General features: G+C 52.3%; 2 protein-coding genes across 3 annotated transcripts; one reads left to right on the top strand and one right to left on the bottom strand.

Annotated features, from left to right (window-relative positions):
• Window positions 1-939: 939 nt before the first annotated feature.
• Window positions 940-2137, bottom strand: TM2D2 (TM2 domain containing 2). 2 transcript variants are annotated; one of them, XM_051812034.1, is made up of 4 exons: window positions 1911-2137; window positions 1746-1833; window positions 1557-1672; window positions 940-1447 (listed from the first exon to the last, which is right to left on the bottom strand). In XM_051812034.1, exons 1-4 carry the CDS (start codon window positions 2096-2098, stop codon window positions 1234-1236), a joined length of 606 nt encoding a protein of 201 aa, XP_051667994.1. In that variant the 5' UTR covers window positions 2099-2137; the 3' UTR covers window positions 940-1233. The 2 variants fall into 2 exon arrangements, with proteins under 2 accessions (XP_051667994.1, XP_051667995.1); XM_051812035.1 differs by lacking the exon at window positions 1557-1672.
• A 1400-nt stretch (window positions 2138-3537) lies between these two features.
• On the top strand, window positions 3538-27619 carry LOC127482053 (disintegrin and metalloproteinase domain-containing protein 9-like). Its single transcript, XM_051811992.1, has 22 exons — window positions 3538-3703; window positions 10788-10885; window positions 11289-11353; window positions 12374-12452; window positions 14236-14312; window positions 15045-15234; window positions 16007-16072; window positions 16502-16573; window positions 17123-17292; window positions 18422-18503; window positions 19233-19366; window positions 19582-19753; window positions 19841-19933; window positions 20138-20333; window positions 20716-20821; window positions 21247-21442; window positions 22086-22166; window positions 22664-22769; window positions 23781-23919; window positions 24377-24479; window positions 24730-24851; window positions 25657-27619. Exons 1-22 carry the CDS (start codon window positions 3595-3597, stop codon window positions 25763-25765), a joined length of 2565 nt encoding a protein of 854 aa, XP_051667952.1. The 5' UTR covers window positions 3538-3594; the 3' UTR covers window positions 25766-27619.
• Window positions 27620-27655: the final 36 nt, after the last annotated feature.

The raw sequence follows: 27655 nt of genomic DNA, 5'->3' as shown, positions 1-27655 counted from the left end.
TTTTTTCCCCTCCACGGACCTTTCAGCCCAGTTGTTCTGCTGAGGAATGTGGCAGTTTCAGGAGGAAGCCACCCCCTGACCCCAGTCGAAGCTGCCAAACTCAGATCAGTGGTGACCTAACTGGGCAACAACCCCCCCTTGCCCCGAGAGGAGGAGTTGGTGCAATGAGCCACAAAGCAAAACTGGAACAGGCAGAATTCCCAGCCAAACTGAGCCCCGGGGCAGCTCCACAGGAGGAGAAGAACCACAGGCAGAAGGTGGCCAAAGGCAAAGGGCTGGAGGGGCCTCAGCTTGCAGAGCTGTGTGAGACCAGCAGTGTGTGTTTGCTGTTTCACCTCAAGTGTGACCCGACGTTTGCATACACGGATTTTTGTGTCTGGCCCTGACTGGGACTTGCTGCAGCTTCCTTTTCCCCTTTTTATTCAGCTGGGTAAGTTTTCAGCCTGCAGCTGGTGGGGCTTCCTCTTTTGGGTGCGAGGCTGTTGCAGCTCCCACAGGCAGCCCGTGCTGGGGCTGGAGGGGAGCCTGGCACATGGACAGGAGCTGCCCCATGGCAGCTCAGGGCCCTTCCCAGTGCTCTGACAGCTCCTGGATGCTCCAGACAGCTCCAGGCAGGAATGAGCCCTGTCACTAATGAGTGACAAGAGCTGCTTTGGAGAGGCCAGAGTGGGGAAAGTAACATTCTCCAGAGGATGCAGGTTCTACCAAACCTAACCCAGCTTCCCCTGAGGGAGGGAACAGGGTGTTAATAACTTGGAATTAGAGCTCCTGGCTTTGCCACAGAGTCCCTGTCACAGGGGTTACTCAACCTTACAGGTTCCAGCCTCAGACCCTGTGTCCCCTGGCCGCGTGGCCCATGACCCTGAGGTAACCAGGGCCCTGGGGCTGGCATCCATCTCTGTGTGGCTGTGACTCTATTAATCCCCAAACTACCTGGAGTCAGCTCCTTCCAGATTTTATTAAGGTTTGTTTGACCTCCTGTGTTTGCAAGGTCTGATTTCTTAAGCTGTCACCATGTGGGGAGTGGGGGGGGGAGAGAATCCAGGTTATTTTAAATAAGCAAAATATACACTGAACAACGTTGTGTCCAAGGTTTGTACAGAAGCATTAACGAGAGGAACTGCTCTGCATGGTGAGTTCCAGCTCTGTCAGTCCACGCTGTGCCAGGCAGAGTCTGGGCTGTGCTGGGAGCGAGGGGAGGTGCCCTGGGGGGGCTCCAGCCCTACCCCTCCCTCAGTACACGGTGCACCAGTTGCTGCCATCGCTGGGCATCAGCCCTCCGGTGATGAGCAGGATCAGATCCACAAACCACCAGATGCCCAGGCCCCCCAGGGTCAGCAGCTTCCCCACGGCCGTGCCGGTGTGGCCCAGGCAGAACCGATCCACGCCGAAGCAGCCCAGGAAGAAGGAGTAGAGCAGCGTGGTGATGAAGTAGTGCCCGGTGTACCTGCCAGGGGAGAGGCGGAGGGGTCAGGGGGTGTCAGCCTTCCCTGCCAGCCCGGGGAGGGCTCCGTCCCGCGGGCACCGGGGCTGGGGGGACACGGGGCCGCTCCTACTTGACGCAGGGCCGGCTGCCCCGCAGGAAGCTCCGCGGCTCGGCGCACTCGATGCCGTCCAGCGCCCGGCACTGCACCCGCGTGTGGTCAACCTCGCCGTGGGCCTGTCCGCCGAACTGCGGCGGGGGCAGCGCTCAGCGGGGCCGGGGGGCTCCGCGGGGCCGCCCCCCGCCCCCGCCGCGCCCTCACCTTCACGCAGCCGTGGCCCAGCTCCTGCTGCGCCGTGGCGTTCCCGCCGTGGTCCACCGGCTCCTCGCACTCCACGAACTCCTCGGGGCTGCGGGGAGGGAGCGGCCGGTGAGGGCGGCCCGGGCTGGGCCGCTCCCGCCCCGCCGCCCCCGGCCCAGCGCTCACAGGTAGGTGCAGAGGACGAGCGGCGCCCGCGGGTCGGTGTAGGCCCAGGCGGAGGCGGGCGGCCCCGGCGGCGGGTCGCGGGCCTCGGTGTCGTTGCCCGGGAGGCCGCGGCCGTGCAGCAGCAGGAGGTTGCCGAGCAGGAGCGCGGCCTGCCCGCACAGCAGCGCGTACCCCACGGGCGGCGCCATGGCGGGACCGCCGCCCCGCCCGGCCTCGGGCCGCGCCGACCCCAGCCAATGGGCGCCCGCCGCCGCGCCCCCCGCAGCCAATGGGCGCGGGGAAGGGCAGCCCGCAGCCAGTCAGAGCGAAGGCGGAAGAAGCCGCGGAAGGGGCTGCGCGCCGGCCGAGGAGGTGATTGGCTGCCGGGGAGGGCTGGCGGCCAATGGGCGGAGGGGCGGGGCGCCGGCGCCGCGCGAGCTGCTCGGAGCGCGCCTCCCGCCGCCGCTCCCGGGGCCCGCCGGGGCTTCACCGGCACCGCCCGCGCGGGGGGAGCGGAGCTCCGGCACCGGCAGAGCCTGCTCTCGCTTGTGGCTTCAGGCGCTGCGGAGCTCCGGGATTTATTGGGTGGTTTCACCTGGTTCTTCAGAGAAGCTCCCATCGAGCCTGAACGACAGCTCCGTGGATGTGGGCATCCCAGGCGTGTTCCACCTGGCTGAGCAGATGAGCAGGGAGTTGATTTGACCCCAGACGCGTGCTCAGGAGCTGTCCCAGCTGTCTCACCTTGTCTCTGGAGCCCCAGGGGGTGTTGTCTTCAGTTCCTTGTGTTGCAGGGCTGCAATAGTGGTGCTGAGTGATGGGAGAAGCCAAGGGAGATGGATGTGGCTCTTGCTACATCTGGACCTGGGAATCTCTTGCCCCTCAGGCAGGAACCATGGGATGATTCATGTTTGTGCATTATTTGTACAGTGCACAGAGTTATCTGTATGTGATCCGTGATATTACCATAACTCATGGGAAGCCTCCTGTATCTTGGGCAATGCCCAGGCACAGGGTATTTACCCCCTGACTCGAAGGCTCTGGAGGGATGGAGATGGAGATGGAGAACCTCAGTGTGGTGTTTGTCTGGGCTCTCACACACCGTGTATCGTACTGCTCCTCCATCGCCCAAGTGTAATGTGACAGATGTGTCACACGTTGTTTGCTCCTGCTTTTCCCAGAGGAAGACGCCGAGTTCTGAGGCTGCCAGAGCTCAAGGAGTGTTTGGAGAATGCTCTGAGGGACAGGGTGGGATTCCTGGGGCTGTGCAGGGCCAGGAGTTGTGCTGGATGGTCCCTGTGGGTCCCTCCCAGCTCAGTGTATTCTGTTATTCTGTGCTTCCAACGTGCCGCGCAGTTTTTCGGCAGGAAAGGCCGGCGGTCCCTTCGCGGGCGTTTCCTTCGGGACCCCGTCGCTTTGGGGACTCGGTTGTTTTTTATCCCCCAAAGCGCCGGAACAGTCCGGGTTCTTCCCGGGTGACCCGGGGCGGTGCCGCCGCGGGTGCGGTGTCCCGGCGGGTGCCGATGCCCGGGCCGGCTCTGGTGCCGGTGCCCGGGGCTCGGGGCCGTCCCGGGGCTCGGGGCCATCCCGGGGCGGGCGGGCGGGCGGGCGGGCGGCCCCGCCCCGGGGCGGTGCAGCGCAGGCCCCGGCCCGGCTCCATAAGGCCGCGGGGCCGCCGGCCGGACCCAGCGCCCCACCGGGAGGGGCGATGCGGGCGGGGAGCGCCATGGCCCGGGCCCGGAGCTGCCTCTGCCGCCTCCTGCTCATCCTCCTCGTCCTCCTGCTGCCGCCGCCGGCCGCGCACGGGCAGCCCGCGGGTGAGTGCGCGGGGCCGGGCCGGGCCGGGCCTGCCGCCCGCTCCGGCCCCCAATTCCCGTCCCCGCTTCCCCGTCCTCTCCCGAGGGTCGGGCCCCCCTCGGCATCCCCGGGGCGCGGGGGTCTGTCAGCCCCTTCCCCTCCGCTCCCAGGGGTGGCAGGTGGGGCGGACGCCGCCCCCCTCCCCGTGTCCTTGGCCGGAGCGGGGGGTCCCGTCCCCGCGGGGTTCGGGGGGCTCCGGGGGCGCGGGGGGCTCCGGCTGTCCCGGGGGATCGCCCGTGTCGGCCGGCGGTGCTGCGGGTGCCGGCCCTGCCCGGCATCGTCCGTGTCCCCGGGCAGGGCTGCTGCGGAGGGGCTCTGCGGCCCCCGGGCCGCGCGGGCGGTGCCGGCGGTGGGCGCGGGGCCCCTCGCCCCGGCCCGGGGCGGCAGTGCCCGGCAGCGCTGGTGCTGCGCTCCCCCTTCGCTCCCCGCCGGGCGCGGTCCCGGGCTCTGGCGAGGCGGGAGGCAAAGCACCCCCGGGAGGGGCTGTGCGGGTGGGTGGCCTTGGCCATCGAGGGGCCCGGGGGTCGAGCCGGGCAGAGCCGGGCTCGGGGCAGGGATGCTGTCCCCGGGGAATTGGGGGCAGGACTCGGACACGCTCACACGGTGTGCTCGGTGGGGCTTTTAAGGAGTTGTTGCTGGTGTGTCCTCAGGGGCAGTTTATGGATTGAGACCATTCTGTTCATGGGCTCTTACGGTGCTGATTCAAGGCTATACGGACACAACAGGCAGAATTGTCTCTCTCTCATCATTTCCCCCTCCTGCAGGGACACACGTACCACGTTAAACTTTTGTGCTTGTCATTAATGCGTGTTTTTATAGTGAGGGCTTCCCAACTGAGGAATCTTTTCTAAAGCAGGTACTGGTGCTTCATGCTGAGGACAGTGTTCATGTGGTGGGTGCCTCTCCCTGAGGGATTCTGTGCTGGAATCTCTTCTTTCACTTACAGGGGTGTTGCTTCCACACCTGCCAGCAATGTGAGGTGAAAGCCAAGCTTTGAGAGGTGACTGAGGGTGGAGGTAGCACAGCCTGGCTGGAGGCCAAGGAACACAGTCTGAAATAGTGCATCTCTGGGATATCAGGTGCTTCCAGTGCAGTGGTTGGTGTTCTGAGGAGTCTGATTTTAGTTCCTACCTGTAGGAGGGAAGCACAGGCACTAGTTCCCAGTGGTGGATGGCAGTGGTCCTCTCTGCCTTCGGAAACCTCTGTCCCAGCTAATAATGCCAAACCTGCCATGAAACATAATAAACCTCCTTTGTCTGAAGTCTGAGCACGAAGGAGAGGGCAGAAACCTCCAACTTTTGGGTTATAATACAAGTGCTTTGTACACACATAGGGATGAGGAAGAAATGCAGTGTTAATGGAAACTATTAATTGAAGCTTCCTGAATGACCATAATCACATGATGATGTGTAGCCTTAAGGGATTTGTGGAGTGTGGCTTTTCCTCTCCTATTTGTGTCCATAGGAGGCCTCAGGGTTTGGCTCTGTGACTGAAAAAAGAAATCACAGGCAGGGGCTGTGTTTTTTGCTACCTGATCTCTTACTTGGTGTCACACACATACCACGATGTTCCAACCACACCTTACCAGTTTTTAAAGGAATTCTCAAAGTGTCTTAATGCTTGGGTTTGAATTTCTGGGGAGACATGGTGTTTGGTTAAGATAAATCTTTTGTTTAGATCATGGAAAACACAGCACTGCCTCACCCATATTTCAACAAATCTGAGACAATCATTCAGCAGAATAAAGAGGGGGTTTGTGGTTATTTCCTCCATGTGAGGAGTAATGAGAAGAAAGACATTTCAGTGTGGCTAATGTTGCCTGTTGTAGTCCTTTGCTTTCAGAAAAAGGAGGTTTGAACCATTACTTTGGAGTCTGCACATCTCCATCGTTCTCGTTTCTCAAGCTAAAATTAAAAAAAAAATAAAAAAAATGCATTGCACGGTTCCCTTTGGTGGCCAAATGTAAAGCCAAAATCTCCAAAGAGAAGGTTCCCACGGACTCTGCTGTGTCAGCAGAGCTGACACTCACAGCTGCTGAGGTGGGCAGGAAGTGAGTGGGCTCCATGTGCTCAGCTCCTCTCCATGGACACGTTGTCAGGGCTGGAAGGGAGGGACTTCAGGGCCATTGATGCAGAGGAAGGGTGTCACGGTGAGGTTATTCATCTTCCTCCACAGGGTATTGGGCTCTGCCCTGCTTCTCCTTGTGAGAAGGTTCCAGGGTGCAGAGGATCTTGAGACAGTACCAGCAGACACGTGTGACAGTCCTTTTTGTGGAACAAGGGGAGCTGTTGTCTTGCAGACAAATTGGTGTTGCTTTAGGAAGGGCAGAAGGAATGGGGAGAGTCTAGACAGGAAACACTTACAGCATAGGTCTGGATTTCAGCAAGGGGAAGGTAAGAATTTTCTAGGAAATGCTGCTGTGGAAGAGCCCTGTAACCTCATCAGTGTCCAACACCCCCAGTGAGATACTGAGAGAAACTGCATTAACTGTTCTGGCCAGCTTTAATGTTACACAAATATTCCAGGTGAGCAACCCAGGGAGTAGATGGTGCCATGAGGGTTGGTCACCTCTTCCTGCCTTCTGAGAGGCACTGGGACAGCAGGAGACCCAGCAGGTCTGAGGACTGAGCACAGGGGAGGGAACAGATGGAAAGAAAAGTCCCCTGTCGAAGAACAGCTGGCCAGATGTTCCTGGGTGCTTTGAAGATGAAGCACCACCAAGGCACTCTTTTTAGCCTTTGAGGTATGGGAGGAGCTGGAACTGCTGACCCCACAGGACATGTTCCTACTTTTAGTGGAAGACTCGCTAGCTTTGTGTTTTGTATAAACCTCTAAACATTTTTAAGTGGACTTGGATAATATTTACATAATGAAAGTGAAGGATGTGTTTGCTTCCAGTAATCCAAAGAGTAAATCCTACTACAGCTGTGACCTTAGTGGAAAAGTCAACTGCACCTGAAAATGCTTTTCCTGGTGTGTCATTGCTTGGAGAAATCCACTGAGGAAGCAGTGGTGGTTCTGTTGTTCTGAAGGACGTCTGTAAGCCAGGCCATGGAAGTTTCTCCTCAAACAGACACTGCTTGGCAAAGTCCTTCATGATTCTGAAAATAGGATACGGAGAATGCAGATTGATCTGGCAGCTGGTGCCCTTCCAGCCGGTTGGGATTCAGGCTCCTTAAAGGCAGGGATAGCACTCCCAGTGATTTGGACACATGAGAGAAGTATCTGGCAGAAAGAAGTGGCTTTGAAAGGACAGTGCAAAGTGTTCTGCTGAGGTGGAAATAATTGTGTGTGCGAGATCACAAGTACGAGAGGGTGAAAAACGGGGAGCAGGAGTGTGTTGGCCGGAAAGGGAGTGAGTGTTGGAGTAGGTTAAATGACAAGTGAATCAGCCACATGCCATCTGTTTTGGAGGAAGATTAACCTGTGGAGATCCATAAACACACAAAGCATGCATGCCTTGGTACATGTGAGGTCTCACTGGGCTGTTGTGTTCTGTCATGGGTCCTTTTTTGGGATAGGTATGGTCTGACTGAAGAGTGGAGCCAGAACAGCCTAATATGAACAGGCAGGGGTGTAAGATATAGGTTCCACAAGGAAATATTGAACACTGGTGTTCCTTAGTTGAAGGAAAGGAGAGGGAATTGTGACAGCACACTGTGGAAATCTAAAAATTTGCAGCCAGAGAGAAGGGAGTGAACTGTTCACCTCCTGTGGGGATTAGAGGTACGGCTTAAAGCACAACAAACATGATCTGTGGGAGATCAGATTGCTTAGTGGAGCTGCTCTCTGTGGGACTGGTCCTGCCCTGGGCCCCGATGGGCTGGATGTGTGTAAGGCTTTTGGCACTTCTGGTGAGCAATCCCCTGCCAGTGTGGAAGGACTGGTGTGGCTGACCTCAGCTGTTAATTGTAATTGATGATAACCAGGGCCAATTTGATGAGTTTGGGTATTTAATACTTTAGCAATGTGTATCTCTTGACTCACGTGCGTGGTTGATGGAAGGTTAGAACTCATTGCTGTGGACTGATGCCCTGGGTTTAGCATGGTTTGGGTCACACAATCTTCCTCCTCTGTGGGGTTTATGGCATGTCCCTTGTTAGCATCTGCCTGCAGCCCAAGCTGCTGAGCTACTCATGTGCTGCTAAGCTGGTTTTTATGAAATTAGTTTAGTTGGGGGTGTAATAGGCCACAGTCTCAACTTTTTTTTTGTCTTCTTCTTCCATTTAAGAGCGTATCTTTGACTTCCCTTTGGTAGTCTTGGGAAGGAGTCACAGCCCAGGAAGGATGATAATTGAGGGGAAAGGTGAGTGTAGGTGGATGTAGCTGTGTGCTGGGACTCTGTAGCTGAGCTAGCAATCCGTGGGCATGCCAAGGTCAAGGAGGACGGGGGATGCAGCATGACCTTTGCTGAATATAGATCTTACCTGTCAGGCAGTGAACACCCCAAGAGCTCACCTCAGTGTCTGGGGAGCCGTTATGGCTGTGATGTGTTCCCGTGCTCTTCAAGCTCCCACATGCCATGGAGCGTGCACAGAATTCCTACGGTGGATTTGGGGCTGGGAGGGGAAGATGATTCACGAATCCAATGCTTGGTAATTAATGGCAGCCTTTAATGAGATAAGTGTGGCGGATGCAGTGGTGTTTCTCTCTTGGGAAACACAATCCCAGCCCGTGTTCCAGCCGGGATGGAGCAGCAGCAGCGTGTTCTCGGTGGTGACGTGGTCCAGCTCTGACAGCTGCCTTGGCCAGTGGCAGGAAGCACCTGAGGACCAGAAGTCCTGTAACTTGCTGAAAGATTTATTACAAACGGCTGTGCTAGAGAACCATTGATGTATTGCAGTGGTCTCCCTGCTGGAGACTCCCCATCACCTCCCAAATTCGGGGTGGGAAGGGAGGGAAGGAGGGCAGAAAGTGGGGAGAGAATTGTCAGAGTATTCAGAGAGTTGAAAATTGGCTTCTTTTAGTGCCTCTGCTCTAAGAGGATCTTCTTGGAGTTGCAGTCTTCCCAGAAATCCCTCCCAGTTCTGCTTCATGTGATGATTCACTTCTTTGTCTTCTGCTTCCAAGCAGCTCTTGGGGAGACGTGTTGTGTTCCAAGTGCTGTGAAGGTTGGCTGTGTCCTGCTGTTTGTGTAACCTGTGCCCTGAGACCTCCAGGACCTGGTCCAGGTGCCACAATGTCACATCCCACTACAACAGGCACTTGGGGCTGGCAGGGGAAAGGGACAAGTGCAGAGCAGTGACCTGCAGGAGCTTGGGGCTGGGCACGAGTGGAGTGTGTGGTTGGAAATGACAGATGTAGAGAAGTGATTGCTGCAGTGTGTGCTTTTGGAGGTTCATCCCAGGGGAGGAAACGTCCCTTCCCTCCTCTGTTTTTGGGCCAAGGAGGTATTGACACTGTGTTCTGGAGCTGATGAAGGTAAGGGGTTGCTTTCAGGAATTTTATCTCTGGCTTTTAAATACCTTTTGTTCGATAAACACCGTAATTAATGAACGTTCTGCTGCAGTATTTGCCCTGTGTGATTTCCCGAGAAGCAGCCTGGCTGTGCCTGTGCTCAGGGGGCAGAATTGCAGTGTGACAGGCTGGGGCAGTGCAGTGGGTCCGTGGCCTCCAGACATGGACACACAGTTATGGGAAGGAAGCTGGAAGTGACCCCATGGCTCGTTCTTTGGGGAGACTGGTGGGAAGAGTGCGGAAGTGGATGTGCTTTTCCCGTGGGATTCCTGTTTGAGTGCTGACCTGAGGTGATGTGTGTCAGCCTGCCAGGATGGGAAGAGGCAGCAAAAGCATCTGCAGGAGCCAGAATGTCACTGCAGCCTGGGGGCCTTTGGGGAACCCCTGGCATTTAAAGCCTTTGTGGGGACTCTGCCCAATTCCCAAAGGATGGAGCAGGCTTTCCATGGGGGCTTTGAGCTCACAGAGCTGTCCTTTGACTGGAGAAGCCAAAGGCCCTTTGGAGGTGTGGTGTGAGTTTTGGTGTGCCCAGAGGGGCTGGTTTTAGATGGATGCAGCATCCTAGTCCCACTTGGGAGTTTTTGGAGTATCTCGGACACCAAGCACACACTCACTCACCTGCCCCAGACACAGTGATGATTTCTGGAGGCAGATGCTGAGGATAACTGTTCCCTTCCCCCTACGTTTTTCGGGAAGCTCAGGCTCCTCTGATGAGCTCATTGATTCCATTGCCATGAGCCAGTAAAACCACTGCTCTGGATCCTGCCTTCGATCCTGGGCGACCAACCTCCTGCTTCCTGGGGGAGCAGCTCCCGAGCCAGGCACTGGCAGACACCACCATGAGGGGAAAAGTGATTTGCATGTGCAGTTTATTGTTGTTTACACCGTTGATGTAAAAGAGTTGCTTGCAAAACCTGATGTTTTATGGAGGGAGCTTGAACTCTGGATTTGTGTTTGGTTCAGGGGATCTGTCTGATGTTGCATATGCAAATAGTACATAAAGGGATCTGCGAGGGCCACTTTGTTGCAGGGATTTGTTTCACCTCAGTTGTTTTGATGAGGCCCTTGAGAGCTGTTTAAGGACATAATGAATAGCATCAGGCTCGTGTCAGGGGTTTGGCTGTGCTGAGCAGGGCGAGGGCGTGAGGCTGAGCTGTGCTGTCGGGAAGTGCAGGAGCTGCTGGAGCTCCTGGAGAGAGCTGAGCCAGGGCAGTTGTGCAGCTCTGCAGCACAGGACACCTGGGCTGACACTGCCTGGGTGTCCTTGGGCGAGTCCTCCCTGCACTGACCCCCTTTAAATGCTCCATTCCTGCTGGTGGAGGGTGGTGGTGTGGGAGATGGGTACTGGTAAGGCAGTAATTGGAATGGGAAGGTTTAGTTTTGAAACTTTCTGGTAAATTTGGTGTCTTCTCTGCTGTTTGTGTGTTGTTTTCTCTGGCCTCTCACAAGGCAATCCAAGTGTGCAATCCAGGCGTGTCTTGCTGGGAGGTTTCCCCTGTGCTTTTCCTGAGACAGTGTTTTCTTCCCTGTGCCTGGTGCTTCTGATTGCTTTGTTCCTTTAGCCAGCGTTTCTCTCCTGCTTTCCAGGTTTCCAGCAGATTTCCCTGCTCTCTTCCTATGAAGTTGTAACCCCGCAGAGGTTGGGAAGGGAACGGCGAGAGGCTTCCAACAGCTCCTCAGTGCAGGTATTGGGCAGCCTCACCTTCAGTTTAGTGTCTGCTTCCTAACGAGATCCACCCAAACCTGGCCTGAAAGGCTCATGGAATGCTGTCAGACTCATCCTGCAGCAGGCAAGCATCCATCCTTGCAGAGGGTATCACCTCCAGCACTGCCTGTAGCTAACCACCAGTTGCTGCAGTGGGTTTTTGATCTGGGTGTAAAAAGTTGCATCATGAGAGTTGTTCAGCACTGGAATGAGCTTCAAGAGGGGTCGAGAAATCATTCCCCAGTTACACAGGAAGGGATGCCAGCTTCTGGAGGCAGGGACAATTATAAAATAGATTCCAGGCTCACCCGCTTTTGTGGATTTCCAAGAATGTTTTATTCATTGGCACGAGTAAAATGCAACTTTTTTTTTTTCATATTCAGGACAAAGTGTCGTATGCGATCGAGATCGAGGGACAGGAATACACGATTCATCTGGAGAAGAACAAGTAAGTGATGAGTTCCTTCCATCTGTGGTGTCCAGGTGACAAGCTGGCAGGTAGCACACGAGTTCCACTTCCTGGGGTTCTCTGTGGGAAGTGCAGGAACGTCCCAGCTCTGCAAAAGGGGAAGAGATTGAGTCCCAGAGTCCTGGCTATCAGCCAGAGACGTTTTTAGGTTCCTGCAGCCCTGGGATCCCCTTTCAGAGCAGGAAGCTGCAGTTTGCTCAGAGGGGATCTGGGAAACCGTGGACACGACTCTTTCCATTCACAGCTAAAAATAAACAAGCTGAACTGCATTTCGAGTAAATATTTTCACTTTTGTCTGGGTTTGGTTTATTGCTTTAGGCTTGTGTTTTTTCCTGTCTCAGTAGCACAAGGACACTAATAAATGAGGGAACTGACTTTCCATCCAGGGCCACTGATAGCTCCCAGCCAAGACAGATGCTGTCAATTTGGGGCTGAAGTGTTAAAGGGCCACTTAGAGCACCAGCACGTGGCCACTGCTGCTCCAAGCTGCCCTCGTGATAGAGACACAACTGTACAAGTCCCTGGGGAGCTCCAGCTGCCACTTGCCAAGGCTCTGACCCTCAGAGACGTGGGAATTCAGCTGCACCACATCAATGGAATTACCAGGATGGCGCAGCAATCTTAGTCGTGGGAGACTTTCCCAGTGCACTTTCTCCCAAAACTGGGCAAGAGAAGGCATATGCAGCAGACTGAGGGCTGGGATTTTTTTTTCTTGCTTGAAAACAGGCTTTTAGCACAATTGAATGGGTTTTGCTGCTTGTTTTACCCTCTGAGTGGTTCATTTGATTTCATTAACAGTTCCACTATTCTGCTCTCTAGGATTTTGCTGTGGAAATGCACAATTTCTTTGTTAATTTTGGAGGTTTTTCCTTTTGAGTGCTTCCTTATTTAATTGCATTTTACATATTTGTCACACTTTTGATTAGTATCATCTTGGTCCTCTGCTCAAGTGTCATTTCGTGAAATTCCTCTTGTGTTCCTTCTCCCCTTTCCTTGCAGAGAACTGCTGCCCAAAGATTTCACAGTTTATACCTATGACAAGGAGGGAAAGTTGCAATTGAAATATCCAGATGTCCAGGTAGGATTTCTTTCTTTTCATGCCTGCACTGAAGGTGACTGGAACACTGAGAATCTATGAAGTCAAGGATTACAAAAGGATAGTTGTATTTTCTGCTGGGCCACCTTCAGGACCCACTGCCCTCTTCCTGGAGAGAATCCTTAATTTTGGATGAGGATCTAGCCTGTAATAGACACATATTTTCTGATGTGGAGGTGGTTGCTGTCTCATTAAAAGCTGCTCTTTCTCTAAAAGGCAGTGCTGCTCTCAGCTGTCGCTGTCTCGTTGTCAGAGCAGTCCTGTCCTTGTCACACAGCCCAGCGTGGGGCTGGTGTCACTTCTGCCTTCCTTCTCCCAAGGGCAGGAGCCTGTGGGGCAGCACTGGGTGCTCTGGGGACTGTACAGCAGCTTTGCTTTGTTTTTGCACACAATGGGCTTCCAGAAGGGTCCCCGAGCCAGCGTGAACGGTCACTGCTGACCCTCCGTTCAGCAGGGCTGGCTCGTGGTGACTGACCCCTCTGGGGGGCTGACAGGAGACCCATTAGTCCTGAAGTTTGGGAGCTGCTGGAAGGGATGATTGAGATGGAGGACCTCTGAGAGGATGTGATCTGTGCAGCACTGGAGTTACTCCCCTCAAAGTGCATTTGCAGCCTCCTCCTGCACGAGCAGCCTGCCTGACAGGCTGCCTGTGGAAATGTAACTGCTCCAGTGGAATGGGAGTAAAAAGCAGGTTGTGTGATACAAAATGCATGAGAGTATTTCTGATGGCTCCACTCTTCCTTTGAAAGGGAAGTGTTAGTCATGCATGATTCATAGGATCTTGTTCTTGAAAGTAGAACACCTGAGTCAACTGAGTATTTGCTTCCTAGTTAAAAGGGATTGAGCAGAGGAAAAATGCTTTTTCTTCACGAGGTCGTGAGAGTCACAGTGGCCCTGAAGGATTAGCACATGCCTTAAGTGCTTTCTGCTTTCCTTGCTGAGCAACAGGTGACAGAGTCTGTATTATAAACCCCTGTAACAGTGTCCAGAAATGCCCCTGCCAGAGAAAATGGAGTGTATTTGCCCCGTGCTACCCTTGTCTAGTTTCTAAGATACATGTATCTGGAGGGCACAGGGAAAGTGTTCCCTCTGTCAGGGCTGTCCTGCAGAGCCAGAGAGCTGTGGCAGTGCTGGTGGGTGAGGACAGCAGATCCTGTCCCTCCTCCTGCTGCAGAGAGGCCGTGGACAAGCCGGACTGTTTGCCAGAAGACTGAATTGGCCCAAATCTGTAGGGAGGGGCTGGCCTCAATGTTTGAGGCAGGGTGGAGGATGGAACAGGAGAAGGGGTAGCCTGGGTCATGTTAAGAAATCCAGCTGCTGGATAAGGCTCCAGGCCTGCTCTCCTGGTGTCCCTCCCGTGTCGGCAGCTCCGAGTCCGGCTGCAGGAGGAAGGGCTGAGGGGCCAGTGGGCTCTCAAACTGAAACCCATAGTGAGCTGCTGGCCCCTTTGAGCTGGGAGGAGCGTCTGCTTTACAGGAGCAGGGATCCTGCTGAGTCCTGTGTCCTGGCATCTTGGCTGGTGCCATGTGTGTCAGTTCTCGTGGGACCAAGGCAGGTCAGGAAACCTTTAGATGCACGTGAGCAAATGTGGTAGAGCTGGAACAGTGTAGAAGCTGCAGACTGTAAGGCATGTGGTGAATCTAACTGCAAACCTTTTGTTTTCTCAGACTGTAGTCACAGCTGGTCAGTGGTGGGTCAGAGGTCCCCCTGGGTGTGCAGGTACTCCTGGAACACGTGTGTAACACGCCCTTGTTTTCCCCCCCAGGATCACTGCCATTATCAGGGACACGTGGAGGGGACCCTGGATTCCGTGGTGGCTGTCAGCACTTGCTCAGGGCTCAGGTAGCACACCTCATCCTTTGTGTCCTGTCTGTCATGTCGTGGCTGCTGACCCTGAAACCCAGTTCTGCTGGTTTTAGCTGCAGCTCAGCCAGTCAGGGGGTCACTGGCCAGGCCGAGCTGCCTTGGTGCTGTTGTCCTATGGCATCTTTTATTCGTGGAGTTCCCAGATATTTGAAGTACTATTAAGTTATTACTGCAGTTTGTTACCAGTAGGTTGGTTTTGACACAGATTTCTCTTATTTTCTGATTTGCACAGATGGTCATGTCAAGGAACTGGACCTAAGTGCAGAAATGAAAAGTCAAACACTAGTCTGCAAATTTGACCAAATTGGCCCTAAAGCTTGTGCACCTCAAGTTTGATTGAAAATTTATTCTGCTTTGGTCTGATTGCCTTTTGGTCTAATGTTTTGAGCCACTGATTTTTTTTTTTGCGGGGCCATGCCAGGCACCAGAGTGGCAATAGTGTATTTGAACTAAAGCATTTCTGCTTAAGGCCTGTGATGTAATTCCTGGGGCATTGCAGATTCCTACAGAAGTGTTTAATTTACTGGATTTGTAAGGCCCCCTCCAGTGAAAGGCTGCTGCCAGGCCTGAAGTGGAGTGTGCTGGTTTGCAAGGACTGAGATACAGGCAGGCCTTGGTTATCCAGCAATAACTGTTCCTTTGTTCTGCTTTCTGGGTAACTGCCCTCTGTGCTTAGTGCTGGGTTTCTCACACACTGCCATGTTTTAGGGGCTTGGTGACAATAGGGAATGTCACTTACGGGATTGAGCCCATGGATTCCTCCTCTGGCTCTGAACACATTTTGTATCGAGTGGATAATGTGAAGAAAGAGCCCACGACGTGTGGAGTGAGCCCTGAAGGCCAGGAAGAGGAACAGGCAGAGGGAAACCCCCATCCCAGTATGACCCAGCTGCTCCGGGTAAGCCCTTCCCAGTCCCCTGTAATGGGTTTTGTGAGTTCACCTCAGAGGATGGAAGCAGCTTAGCAGATTTCCTTGGGCTTAGCACATACCTAAAGGTTTATGATTTGGGAGGTTTCTGCACTGCTGGAAAACTCAGTCCCTTCACCAAAAGCAGCTGCAGTTTCCTCCTGCCTCTGCACGGGGCAGTGAGGGGGGAGCAGCTGCTTAGAATATTCCTGGGCCTTTTGGGGGGGCTTTTAAGGCCAGGAACACCACCCTGGTGGGGAGGCTTGTTAAGGAAGTGCTGCATCAGGAGCCAGGAGAACATTGTGGTGTTCATTCCATCCTCCTCACCACCACAAGAGCAGTTTGCTGTGAAGGTCCTCCTTGCCCTTCAAGGACTGGCTGTGCAGGAACAGGATTCCAGTGAAAGCAGGGGAATGAGAAACGCTGTGTTTCACTTCAAGGTTGTTGGCATTTGCTTGTAGTATCTTTGTGCCCCTTTATTAAAGTGTGTGCTGTCTTTTCAAAGTGACCTGTGTGGAGAGTGAAAAGATCCCTTGCTTTTGAGACACTGGAAGTCTTTGTGCAAGCTGAGTTTTAGTGTAAGACCCAGAAATGGTCATTGCATTGGATTACACTGCTTGTGTTTGGCACCCTGTGCTTTGGGTGTGTCTCAAACCACTGGTTGTATCGAGTGAAATATGACAATGTCATGAGGTTTGGGTTTTTTTTTCTTGTTTACATGGGAATTAATAAAACTGAAGTTGTCTAAAACTTTTTTCCCCAGAGAAAGAGAGCAGTCCTGCACCAGACAAGATATGTGGAGCTGTTCATAGTTGTGGATAAAGAAAAGGTAGGGATTGTGTGTGGGTTCCCCTTTCTTCTCCTCAGGAGTGGGCCTGGAAAGCCCTCAGGCTTTGTTACTCCCAAATGGCTTGTTGAAAAACACTGACACTTTAGCCAAGATTATGCAAATATGCTACCCTAGAAGTGGATGAATGTGTGCTAAGCAATCCTCCTCAGGAAAGGTGTAAACTAACAGACATGGAGAGGTTCTGTCAGCAAGGAATCTTGTAATGAAAGGAAAGCACATGGTAAAAAACTGCCTTTGTGTTTTCTTTGGAATATCGAGCTGTTGAGCTCTCCTGATTCACAGCATCTTGGAGATTTGGAGCCAGACAAAAATGTTTTTGATGTTCTTAGTCTTAAAATGTTCTGTTCCTTCTTCTGACTTATCTTTATCTCTTCTCTTCATGACTAATATTTTTTTTTTATCTTGCAGTTCGAAGATTTTGGGAAGAGTGAAACAGAAGTAAGAGAACACATGGTGCAGCTGGCAAACCTGCTTGACAGTGTGAGTAGCAGGGATCCTGTGTGTTGCAGCTCTGCTGCCTTTTGTAAACTTCTCCCTCAGGGTCTGTTCTGGTACCATTTCAGGGAATGCATCACCGTGGAAGCTTTTCCACCTCTAAATTCATCTGCAGCCAACCACCTGGAGAGTTAGTTTAGGGAACTCTTCCAACCTGTGCTAAGAACAGCAAGTGACAGGACAGATTGTTGCAATTATTGCAATTCCTGTGTCTGTGTAAAGGTTAGGGTAAGTGAGTTAATCTGTAACTTGACTGTTTCAGATGATATTTCTCAGGATTGAGATTCCTTTTTATTTCTGTTTGGTGTCTTTTTTACAGTGTGGCATTTAAGCATTGATCCTTCACCTAATGAAGGTCTAAATTACAGGGCAAATGCATTCTGCTGATTCCAATTGTGTACTAGCTGTGAGGGGGAAAAAAATCAAACCCACACAGAAAAAGGTGGATACTTGCAATAAGATCTATAGCACCGAGCCACTTGTTTTTATCTGAAGGCGTTAATAAACACTTCTCCTCTTTATTTCCTCCCCCAGATGTACATCATGCTGAACATCCGCATCGTGCTGGTCGGCCTGGAGATCTGGAAGTACGAAAACATGATCAGCATGGACGGGGGGGCCGGGGATGTGCTCTGGAACTTCGTGCAGTGGCGAGAGAAGAACCTCGTGGTGCGGCGGAGACACGACAGCGCCCAGTTAGTGCTGTGAGTACCAACCCTCCCCTGGGAGACCAAGGAACCCCTTCTGCTCCTGCCTGCTCAGCCCAGCTGTTGTGCCAAGAGGAGCTGCTGGGCAGCCTGCAGTGGTTCGTGTCTTGTGGAAACATTCCAAGTGAAGTGAAGCGTTTTTGAGAAGGTTTCTGTGCTCTCTGATTTCGGTGCCCTCTGACAGGTGTGTTGATAAACAACACAGTTTTTTCTCATCCCACATGTTCTGTGTTGTACTTCTGTTCAGATAATCCTTTGTAACAGATTGGGCTTGTGATCCAGGGCCTTTTCCGCTTGAAAATGAGCACAATGGTGCAGAGCATTGCATTTTAACAGGAAAAAAGTTGTTTCTGCAGTTGGTGCAGTCACCAGAAGCTGGTGACGTGGTTTGAATTTGGCACAGGATGTTAATCTGTCTGTCCCTGCTGCCTTAAGCAAGCCCAGAGCTTCCTGAGCTGTTCTCTGCCCTGTTCCAGGACGTGTGCCCCAGTGCACTTCCTACTCCTGCAGATAGCACAGGCCTTGGGAAGTCACTGCCCAAAGCAGGGAAAGGGCAGAGGCAGGAGCACAGCCCAGACTGCCCTTTCCTTCCTCTGGGAGCTGGGAACCTCCTCCCCTCCAAGGCAGGACAGCAGCATGCAGGTGATAGGGAAAATGGCTGAGAAAATGCTAATTTTAGAAGTTGTTCTCTATGAAGTAAAATGTGGTACAAGTGTGCTGTGGCACTTCAGCTTCGAGAACAAAGTGAGAGAGTAATGAGAAGGAAGTTGGCAGAGGGAGAAATCCATGGAGCTGGCCAGAGCAGAAAGGCAGCTGACAGCAAATTAAACCAAATGATTTTAAGGGTGGACCATTTAGCTTTTTATGTGCAGGGGAGATGTGGAAGAGGCTGACTTCCTGCAAACACTTAAGTTAACAGAATAAAGGAATCTTGAACAGAAAGCTAAAGCTGAACTGGTATGTTCATGGCTGCAGTCAGTAGCAGCACTCCTGGCAGTGCTCCTGTGTCAGCCCTGGAAAGCTGGAGCAGCAGGATTTGTGTCCCACAGGCAGGAGCAGTGTGCTGATGGGCTGTGAGTGTCTGAACAGTCAGGTGATGGCCTTTCCTTTCTCTCCATGACCACAGGAAGAAGGGGTTTGGTGGCACAGCTGGAATGGCCTACGTGGGAACAGTGTGCTCCAAGAGCCATGCAGGAGGCATTAACGTGGTGAGATTTCTTTAGTGATCTCTGAATGTGATCAAGATGGGAGTTTTGCACTCCAGAAGTCTTCCTGGAAGTGCAGAATCTTTCATAACCAAGCTGAAGTGGCTTACTGGGGGCTTTTATATTGTCCTCAACCATTTCTGACACTTCTAGGATATCTGGATCACAACTTCTCTGCTCAGTGTGCAGCACTCATGCAAAAGGGACAGGATTTCTCTGTGATATTTTAATCACTCCTGACTTGGAAGTGTGTGGGAGCTGTGGGTGTTCTCAAATCTGTCCTGTGCTGTCTAACCTGCAACCATGACCTCCCTGAGCAGTGCCAGTTCACTGCCTGTTTTATGTGGAATTGCAGAGCCTTAATGAACTGAGCTGCTGGTCTTGGATAACTGGCAATCCCAGCAGTCTGGTTTCCTTGGACTAGTGACAGAAGTGCTGGAATTTGCACGTTTCAGGAGATCAGGGCTGGTGTGGAGAATTCTGGGTTTTGTGTTAACGTTGCAGCTGCTCCAGAAAGCAGAGGTTGTTGGGTAGTGTCCCAAAGAGATTTCTCTGAAGGCTCTTTTTACTAAGCAAATTCCATGCACTTGATTGGAAACCCGGCACTGTTGATCTGAGAGTCCTGATAATGTAGAGGCAGAACAGCAGAAGTGTCTCTTTGGCACATATGTAAACACTGACTGTGTCAGTATAAGTTCTCTTCTGACTGCCTTCTGTTTCACTCCTGTGCAGTTTGGAAGGATCAGTATCCAGCTGTTTGCATCCATCATGGCTCACGAGCTTGGCCATAACCTGGGCATGAACCACGATGACCAGCGGGGCTGTCACTGCGGGGCCAGCAGCTGCATCATGAGCTCTGGAGCATCGTGAGTAGCTCACCCAGGGAAGGCAAAGGAGGGTCAAAACACCCCATCCATGTACTTCACTGTTGTGGATTACTTTTGTCTTCAAATTCCCCTTTCAGAGAGCAGTGTCACGCTTGTAGCTCATGGGGAGAGCAAACACCACCCGTGTTCTGCAGACAGAGGGGATGCTCGTGGGTTTTCTCAGTGTAAAGCTCAGCTCGTGCTCTCTGTTGCAGGGGATCAAGGAACTTCAGCAGCTGCAGTGCAGAAGACTTTGAGAAGCTGACACTCAACAAGGGTGGGAGCTGCCTGCTCAACGTTCCGAGGCCCGACGAGACCTACAGCATCCCGTACTGCGGGAACAGGCTGGTGGATGCTGGGGAGGACTGTGACTGTGGCTCACCAAAGGTTCGGAGCTGGGCATTGCTAGGGCAGCCTTGTGCCCCTTGCTCAGGGGGGACAGTTTTGTGACACTCACAGTATTTCTGTACTCAGGAATGTGAGAGTGACCCGTGCTGCGAGCCAGGAACTTGCAGGCTCCGATCAGGTGCTGAATGTGCTTACGGTGACTGCTGCAAAAACTGCCAGGTAGGAGACTCCAGCCTGTTGTTTGGAAGTTGAGGAAAGAAGGGCATTGGCTCAGCCAGTGCATCTGTGAGAGGGAGGTGTCCCGTGAGTCCAGGGCTGCAGCTCAGCCCCCCATGTGGGGCGTGCCGTGGGTCAGCTGCAGTGTCTGTCTCTGCCGTGAGGTTCCCATTTCCTGATGCAGTTTCCCCTCCCTTCTCCCCTCAGCTCCTTCCTGGAGGAACCGAGTGCCGGGCGAGCAACAACGAGTGTGACCTGCCCGAGTACTGCAATGGCACGTCCCAGTTCTGCCAGCCCGACTTCACCGTGCAGAACGGGCACCCCTGCCACAACCAGGAGGCCTACTGCTACAACGGGGTGTGCCAGCACCACGACGCCCAGTGCCAGGACATCTTCGGCTCGAGTAAGGCAGAGCACGCTGTTCCAGCCTCTCTAGGAGGTGTAACTGAAGAATGCACTGACTTTTATTTAAAGTGCAGTCGTTGATCGTTCCTGGTGCAGTGGGGTTTCTGCTCTGTGGGGCTGCAATGAAGCCATGAAGAAATATTAAGTGGTAGAACTGACTCAGTGTTGAGCAACTGTTTTTTTTCTCTCTTTTTAAACTTGGAGCTTGTAATTGTAAACTTGGAGCCACTGTCACCTCCTTATGGTTCCTAAGCTCCCTGCTGCATGGTAGATACTCGGGGAAGCAGGGTAGTTGCTTTGGGTATGGGAGACATGGTGTGAGATGTTTCTGTCCCTGGGTAATGTGTCTTCTCCCTCTGGGGATGGGCTGTTGTTTGCAGAAGCCAAAGCAGCCCCAAACATTTGCTTTAATGAAGTGAATTCCAAGGGGGACAGATTTGGCAACTGTGGTTTCCATGGCCATGACTACAAGAAATGTTCCAGCTGGTGAGTTGAGCCCAGTGCATTGGGAAGTTCTGAAATGCATCGTTGGGAACCTGTGTTTGGGTGCTGTGGTGTCCCTTTGGGATGCTGCAGCGGGTGCCCCGAGGAGGGATGTGGGGCTGTGGCGAGGAGAGCGTGTTCCACATCTCCCATCATGGATTGTGCTTGTCCTGGGGGCTCACATGTGGGCAAAGGAGCAGTAAATCAGCATGTTTTCCTTAATGTAAAGATCCCAACAGCTTACAGAAAGAAGGGTGCTCTTGCAGCACTGAAATGAGGCCCAGTTCAGTTTTATTTGTCGAGTTGCCTCAAGTTTATTTTCAGGTAGTGTCTTCAAGTACAAAGAAAAAATCAAATCAAACGTGTGGTAGTCTTGTTCTCAGAGTGAATTGAAGTGTCACTACAGTGTTCCTGTGTTGCTGTTGTAGGAATGCCATGTGTGGGAAGCTGCAGTGTGAAAATGTGAAAGCCATGCCTGTGTTTGGAATCAAGCCTGCCATTATCCAAACTCCCCTCAGAGACAAAGACACCACCACCACGTGCTGGGGGGTGGATTTCCAGCTGGGCTCTGATGTCCCAGACCCAGGAATGGTGAATGAAGGCACCAAGTGTGATAATGGAAAGGTAATTAACAATTAAAAAGTGATATCCTAATGTAATAATTCAGGATGTTCACGGGAATAAAATTTTCAGCTGCATTGTTTGGTGCATATTTATGAGCATTATTTTTTGATGCCTGCAGTTAATTTAAAACTCAAGGAGTCCATTGATTCCCCCCACTGCCCAGGACTGCACTGCATGTGCATCAAACACTTAATGAGCCTTTCACTTGTAGGTGAAGCGAAAGAAATTGAGTTTGTTGAGAGCCAAAATCTTTGCTCTGTCAATGAGCAGGAAGAGCCAGGCCCACACAAATGCCTTGAAGACAGCTTTCAATTAAAATCCAACTAAACTAAAGAGCACGGAGGCTTAGCCCAAGCAGAGGAATGTGCATTCCACATGTCCTTACTGGGCACAATTTAATTGCTGTTCCTTTACATTCAGACTAGAGACAAAAGGCTCTAGTGCCAGCTCAGGCCCCATGCTGAGAGGCCTTTTGTGGGACAGAGTTTCTGCAGAGTTGGGGTTTATCAGTGAGAGTGTGAGAGGCTTTGTGGCAGCGAGCACTGTGTGGCTGCAGAGCCCCAGGCTGGGAGCAGGGAGCTGGGCAGGCAGGGGGGCACTGAAATGGCATCTTCCCTCATCTCTGTGCATCTCTGTTCCCCAGATCTGCAGGCACTTCCAGTGTGTGAGTGCCTCTGTCCTGAACTACGACTGTGATGTGGAGAAGCAGTGCCACGGGCACGGGGTAAGCAGGGCAGGAGGGGCAGCAAGTTTTTAAATGGTGATTAGTAACTTTTTATTTTTCTGTCTTGCGTGAACTGTAACACTCTCTATAAAATGTCTCTAGGCCAGAGAGCCTGTAACAGTGTCAAAAAAATCTTCAACGAAACTCTTTGCCAGGCAAGAATTCCCAAATCCAGTATTACTAATGAAATTTGACTCTGCATCTCAAAAAAAAAAAAAAAAAGAAAAAAAAAAAGAAAGAGGCAAGCAAAAGCCATGGTGTGTAAGCTGTTGGGATAGCTAATCCTTGGAAGCTTTTCCTGAACAGTGCTGTGCGTGCTCAGTCATGTGAAACCTTGGGATGCCTGGCCAAGAGTTTGGAGCTGACATAGGAGTTACTGGGTGAAGTTCTCCTGGCTGAGCAGAACAGGACAGAACAGGCTGTGGCTGCTGCACAGCTGCTCCAAATGCATGGAAATGGAAGTTACTGAGCTGTGGTGTTTGTGTTTTGGAATACAGGTGTGCAACAACAACAGGAACTGCCACTGTGAAGCAGGCTGGGCCCCCCCTTTCTGTGACACCAAAGGCTATGGAGGGAGCGTGGACAGTGGCCCTCCCTACAATGGCAAGTGGTGTGAGGGCTCTGGGGCTGGGCTGGGCACCCACACACGTGGGGAAGGTTTGGTGGATGGCTCTGCACTGGGTTTCACCTGTGAACAATCCTAGTGGAGGTTTTGGGCTGCAGGTGTTGCAGTTCTCTCCCTTGGGATGCTGGGCTGGAATGTGTGAGGATCTGGGTTGGTTTAGTTCAGGTGATTTCTGCCACCTTGGGCTTCTCCGTATCCAGGCTGGGAAGGGAAGCCCCAGTGAAGGGGACCACGATTCTTGCATGTGAGAAAGCAAACTGACAGAGCAGGAAAGCTTACTTTGCTCGCAGAGGGTTTGAAGATGAATTAGGAAGCCAAAGCCAATTTTTAGTTTGGAGAAAACTTGTGCTGTGTCCACGTGGACTATATAAAGATGGGACTGTTTTAATAGCTTCTGTGAGCTGCAAGAATGATCTTGAAGACTGTTTTTCATGAGATGATGTGGGTTAGGGGAAAGCTAGACACTGATACAATAAGAGAGTGGATAATCACAGTGAGCATGGGCAGATCCCTCAAATCATCAGGCAAAAAAGGGAAAGGCTGTTTTAGTACAGTCTGCAGGAGAGAAATTGTTGCATATGAAAAGGTAGAGATTGTTAAGAACCCGAGTTCTTTGCCTACAGCAAACAGTGGTTGGAGAAGAGGAAGATTTAGGATCAGACCAAAGAGCAGAAGCTCTGTTTTCCTCTCTCATAACATCTTCACAGTAATGAAAAATGAGGATTGATCTCCTAATTCAATATGCTGCTGTAGCCCAGGGTGTCATGGCACATATGGCTCTTTCATCTTTGACCAGACAATCCCTGTGAAAAGATAAACAGAAAAGAATCTCTTTGGGCATTTATCTTGCAGTCTTACTGGGTTCTTTTGTTTTTCTTCTGTAATAAAATGGAAAATTGTTGTAGAACCAATTCACTGCTGCTGTGAGTCAGGTGCTGGTGGTGACACCACATTAGACTCATTTCTTCCCCATGGTTTTGTGCCCTCAGACAAGGACACCTCTCTGAGGAATGGCCTGCTGGTGTTCTTCTTCCTGGTGCTCCCACTCCTGGTAGCTGCTGCCCTGGCCTTTGTGAGGAGGGACAGGCTGAAGAGATGCTTCAGGAGGTTGATGTCCCGCTGCCATTCGTGAGTGCCTTCTCCTTCCTTCCTTCTCTGCCCTTTGAACACCCTGTGGATGTTGTTTATACAACCCAATGCCAAGGTGTGGAGGCATATCCCAGTCCCAGGATGTCAGGCAAAGGCCCCTGCATCCAGTGACACGTGTAGCCTGCCCCTGGCAATGACAGAAAAGACAAATTCACCCTAAATCAAGAGAGCAAAGAATTTTCTCTTTAGCATTACGTTTGTTGTCATGCACTGGAGATGGGGGTCTATATTTTTGGATCCCATCTTGGCGTAAAGTGGCAAAGGGAAGCTCTCAGAGTCCTAAACAGAAAAAGGGTTGTTGCTTTACTAGATTTGTGGTAAATATTATCTTCCTGACATTCGGCGTGTAATAAGACAATATAAATCCAGCTGCCAGGGTTCATGGCCTGCACAGTCACTGTTATGGGCTCACACAGTCCCTATCCACGGATTTCAGGTCACTTCAGTCACCTCCTCCTCGGCCAGACACCGAACCCAGGGACTACCAGCACAGAGGCTTCTCCCACGGCACCCCTTATGCCCCAAGAGCTGTTCCCACGGTAGGAATCATCTCCTTTCCATTACTTCTTACTCTCAACTGACAGATAACGGTATTTTATATCATTTTTTCCCTAATAAAAGCCTCGAAGTTACTTCTCCATTTCTGGAAGTGGTGTTTTCTCTTTGCTGAGAAGCAGAGGGAATACTTATTTCCTGATCAGTGGTCTTGAGTGTCACTTAACCAATGACACAAATATTTCAACTCCCTGCGTGCCATTTGTGAACGTTCCTGTTGTGTTTTCTTCGCAGGATATGGATCCAAACACCTTTCCTGTCCCAGCTTACCCAGTTAACCAGCACCCTCAGCAGGCTTTCCACCAGTCCTACTACCCCCCTCCGCAGTACCCGCAGCCGCCGAGGCTGCCCAGCAGGTCAGTGGAGTTACTGCAGATTCCTGCTGGCACTGAAGGGGTTTATCCCCCTGGCCCTCCATCCCCGGGAGCACTGGGGTGTTCCATGTGGGGTGTGCAGGCAGGGCTGACTTCTCCCCGGGAGAAGTTTCTCCCTCCCTTCACCTTGATCTGCTCAGCCATCACCCAGCGTGGTGATGAGGGGGCTCAGCCCTGCTGGGGGGCCACCTTTGCCCTGCTGGCAGGTGGATGGAAGGCCTCTCAAAACAGGCAGTTTAAAAAGAAATTACTCCAAAATCTGTCACTTTGCTGATTCGTGAACGTTATGGCCAAGTGCAGGATCATTTCTCATCGCTTTGAACAGGAAGTTTTCCTCTATTTTTCATCTTCCTTCCAAACTGTGCTCGTGAGCTGTAATGCTGTGCCATGACACACATGGGCCTGGGGAGTGTTGGGTACTGAGTGGGAGCTCCTAAATGTAGCTTATGTTGGTGGGGCACTTGAGGGGGGGCTCTTTAAATGATTTGGGGAGAAAAGGTGAATTTTAACAAACTGGGGGGCCCTGAGGGTGTCAGGCAGCGGAAGGCAGAGCCTGAGCCCTGGTGTGTTCCAAGGGAGTCCTGGCACGGAGGCCAGGACCGGGAGCAGTGGTGTGGTGGCCGGGGGCTCTCCTGCTGGGTGACTGGGGGCTGTGGGTGGTGGCTGGGGGCTGTGGGTGGTGGCTGGGGGCTGTGGGTGGTGGCTGGGGGCTGTGGGTGGTGGCTGAGGGCTGTGGGTGGTGGGTGCAGCCCCCCTGACTGATGGCAGCTCCTCTGTTCTCTCGCAGGCCCCCACCCCCGCAGCAGAAGGTTGTACCTCAGGGGCCGCCACAGCAGAAATGTTTACCTCAGGGACAGTATTACCCTTCTCGACCGGCACCTTTGCCTCCCAAATAACTCGTGGCTCCCCTGGGGCCTCCCCGTGGGCTGACCCGTTGGAATCGCGGCCCCCCTCTGGCATCGCTGCCGGGGCAGGGCCAGCCGGAGATCCAAACCAGGAATGTAGGACTCTACACTCATAAATACCTCGACCAAAGCTCCAGGACTGACCCCCCGGCCTGTTCCTCGCTCTGCAGCCGGGCTGGCAGCGGGAGCGCGGCCGCCTGTAGGGAAATGGTCCCGAAATCTGGCATGGGGGCGTCGCTTTGGGTTCCCCGTTCCTGCCCTGAGCCCTGGTAAGGAAATTGTCTGGTTCATTGTCATCTCTCTGACTGTGCAGTGAGGAGTCGGAGTAACCCACCTGCAAAGCAAGGAGATCTGGTCAGTTAATTTACGGTTACTCTGCATGGACTAGAAAGTGTTTCCTGGGTACACCTTGATGGCACAAGTGGAATGAGGTCTCAGTGGACTTTTTCAGAGGAAGAGAGATATATTTTAAACATGTCTGTGCATGTATATATGTTTATAGATGCGTAATGATGCACTTAAATTCTTAATTCCATGCTGACTGACACTAAGCTGTGCTATAGGAGCACTGAGTTTAATGCTTTTTAATTAGAGATTGGCTAAATGAGACTCCTATACTAATTCCCACTAATACATGGAGGGGCAGTGAAGATAAAGGTACGAGAAGACACGGCCATATTCTGGTTTTAAAAAATGGGGTGCTGATAGGTTTTAATTCAGGTCTAAAGACAGAGCAGCAGTTCCTGCAGGACACTAGGAAGCAGGAAGAGTCTCTGCCTGGACCACTGGAGCTTCTCTGTGCACTTCAAATGGAAACCTGGTGACTGATGCACCCCCTCTTTTAATCCCCAAACCTTTGTAGTGTCAGTCAGGATGCTTTCAGGCCACCTTGTGTCAGACTAGACTGCGAGTTTGGAACTCCTCCTGAGCAGAGTTGCTCAGCATCCAGTGTGCTAGGAGAGGAGAAGGAGCTGTGCATCCTGATCCTATGGAGCCAGGGGTAGAAGCTGGATGTCGTGGTCACAAATAGGAATCTATTGCACAACTTGCTAAAAGTGCTGAAGAGAATGCTGGGCTGTCTCACTCTGTGCTCACCACAAGCACAGCTCAATCTGTAAAATCCCCCCAATATTGCCAAAAAAAAATCATGTTTTCCTCTGTATATACATATATAAATATATATATATATAGTGTGTGCAGTAATAAAATACTTGAACTCCTGTGGTTTCCCATAAACTTAGACTAAGATTTATAACACTATTAAAATCTGTAAAATGTCACCTAGAATTTCACCAACTGTACTGGTGGGGGTCTCCTGTTTGTTCTAGGATAATCAATCTCTTCGTAATGTTGCTGTGTCCTGCTCCCCCTTGGCTGGCTGTCTGTCTGTCTGCTCTGCAGCTGGATGTGGCCCATCTCCAGCCCCAGTCGGAGGGTGGGACGGAGGAGGGGATCCAGGGAATGAAGTCATCCAGAGGGATGTACTTCTCTGTGTGTGACGCTGTGTGTCTGAACTAAACTGTGCTGAAAATGGTGCCTTTACCAGACAAAGGGTTTTTGTACTCCCGGCCTGCACGCTGGGACGGCCGCGGCCGGGGAGGGCAGGGACGTGTGGGGGTCGGAGCGATCCCGTGGACAGGAAGTGGCTCCAGTTTTTTGTGTGGAATACTGAAGATGACTACTGACTTTCTTTTGTAAAGGGCACGGACACCTGTCCCCAGGCGGGGCTGGAGCTGGCGGGGCTGTGGTCGACACCCGTGTTCGCCTCCACAGCTCTGGCCAAAGGGCTGTTCCCACCCCCTTTGTACGGACCCAACGAGCAATAAAGATGCCAGTTTTGTACAAGGCTCTGCCTCAGCCTCTGCTTTAGGGGAGGGAGGG

Source organism: Manacus candei, unplaced genomic scaffold (genome assembly GCF_025592945.1).
Source record: "Manacus candei isolate 608988 ecotype Guabito, Panama unplaced genomic scaffold, ASM2559294v1 h1tg000084l, whole genome shotgun sequence".
NCBI classification, from domain to species: Eukaryota; Metazoa; Chordata; class Aves; order Passeriformes; family Pipridae; genus Manacus; species Manacus candei.
Note: the sequence above shows the minus strand (reverse complement) of the source record. Positions and strands in the feature narration are given on the sequence as shown.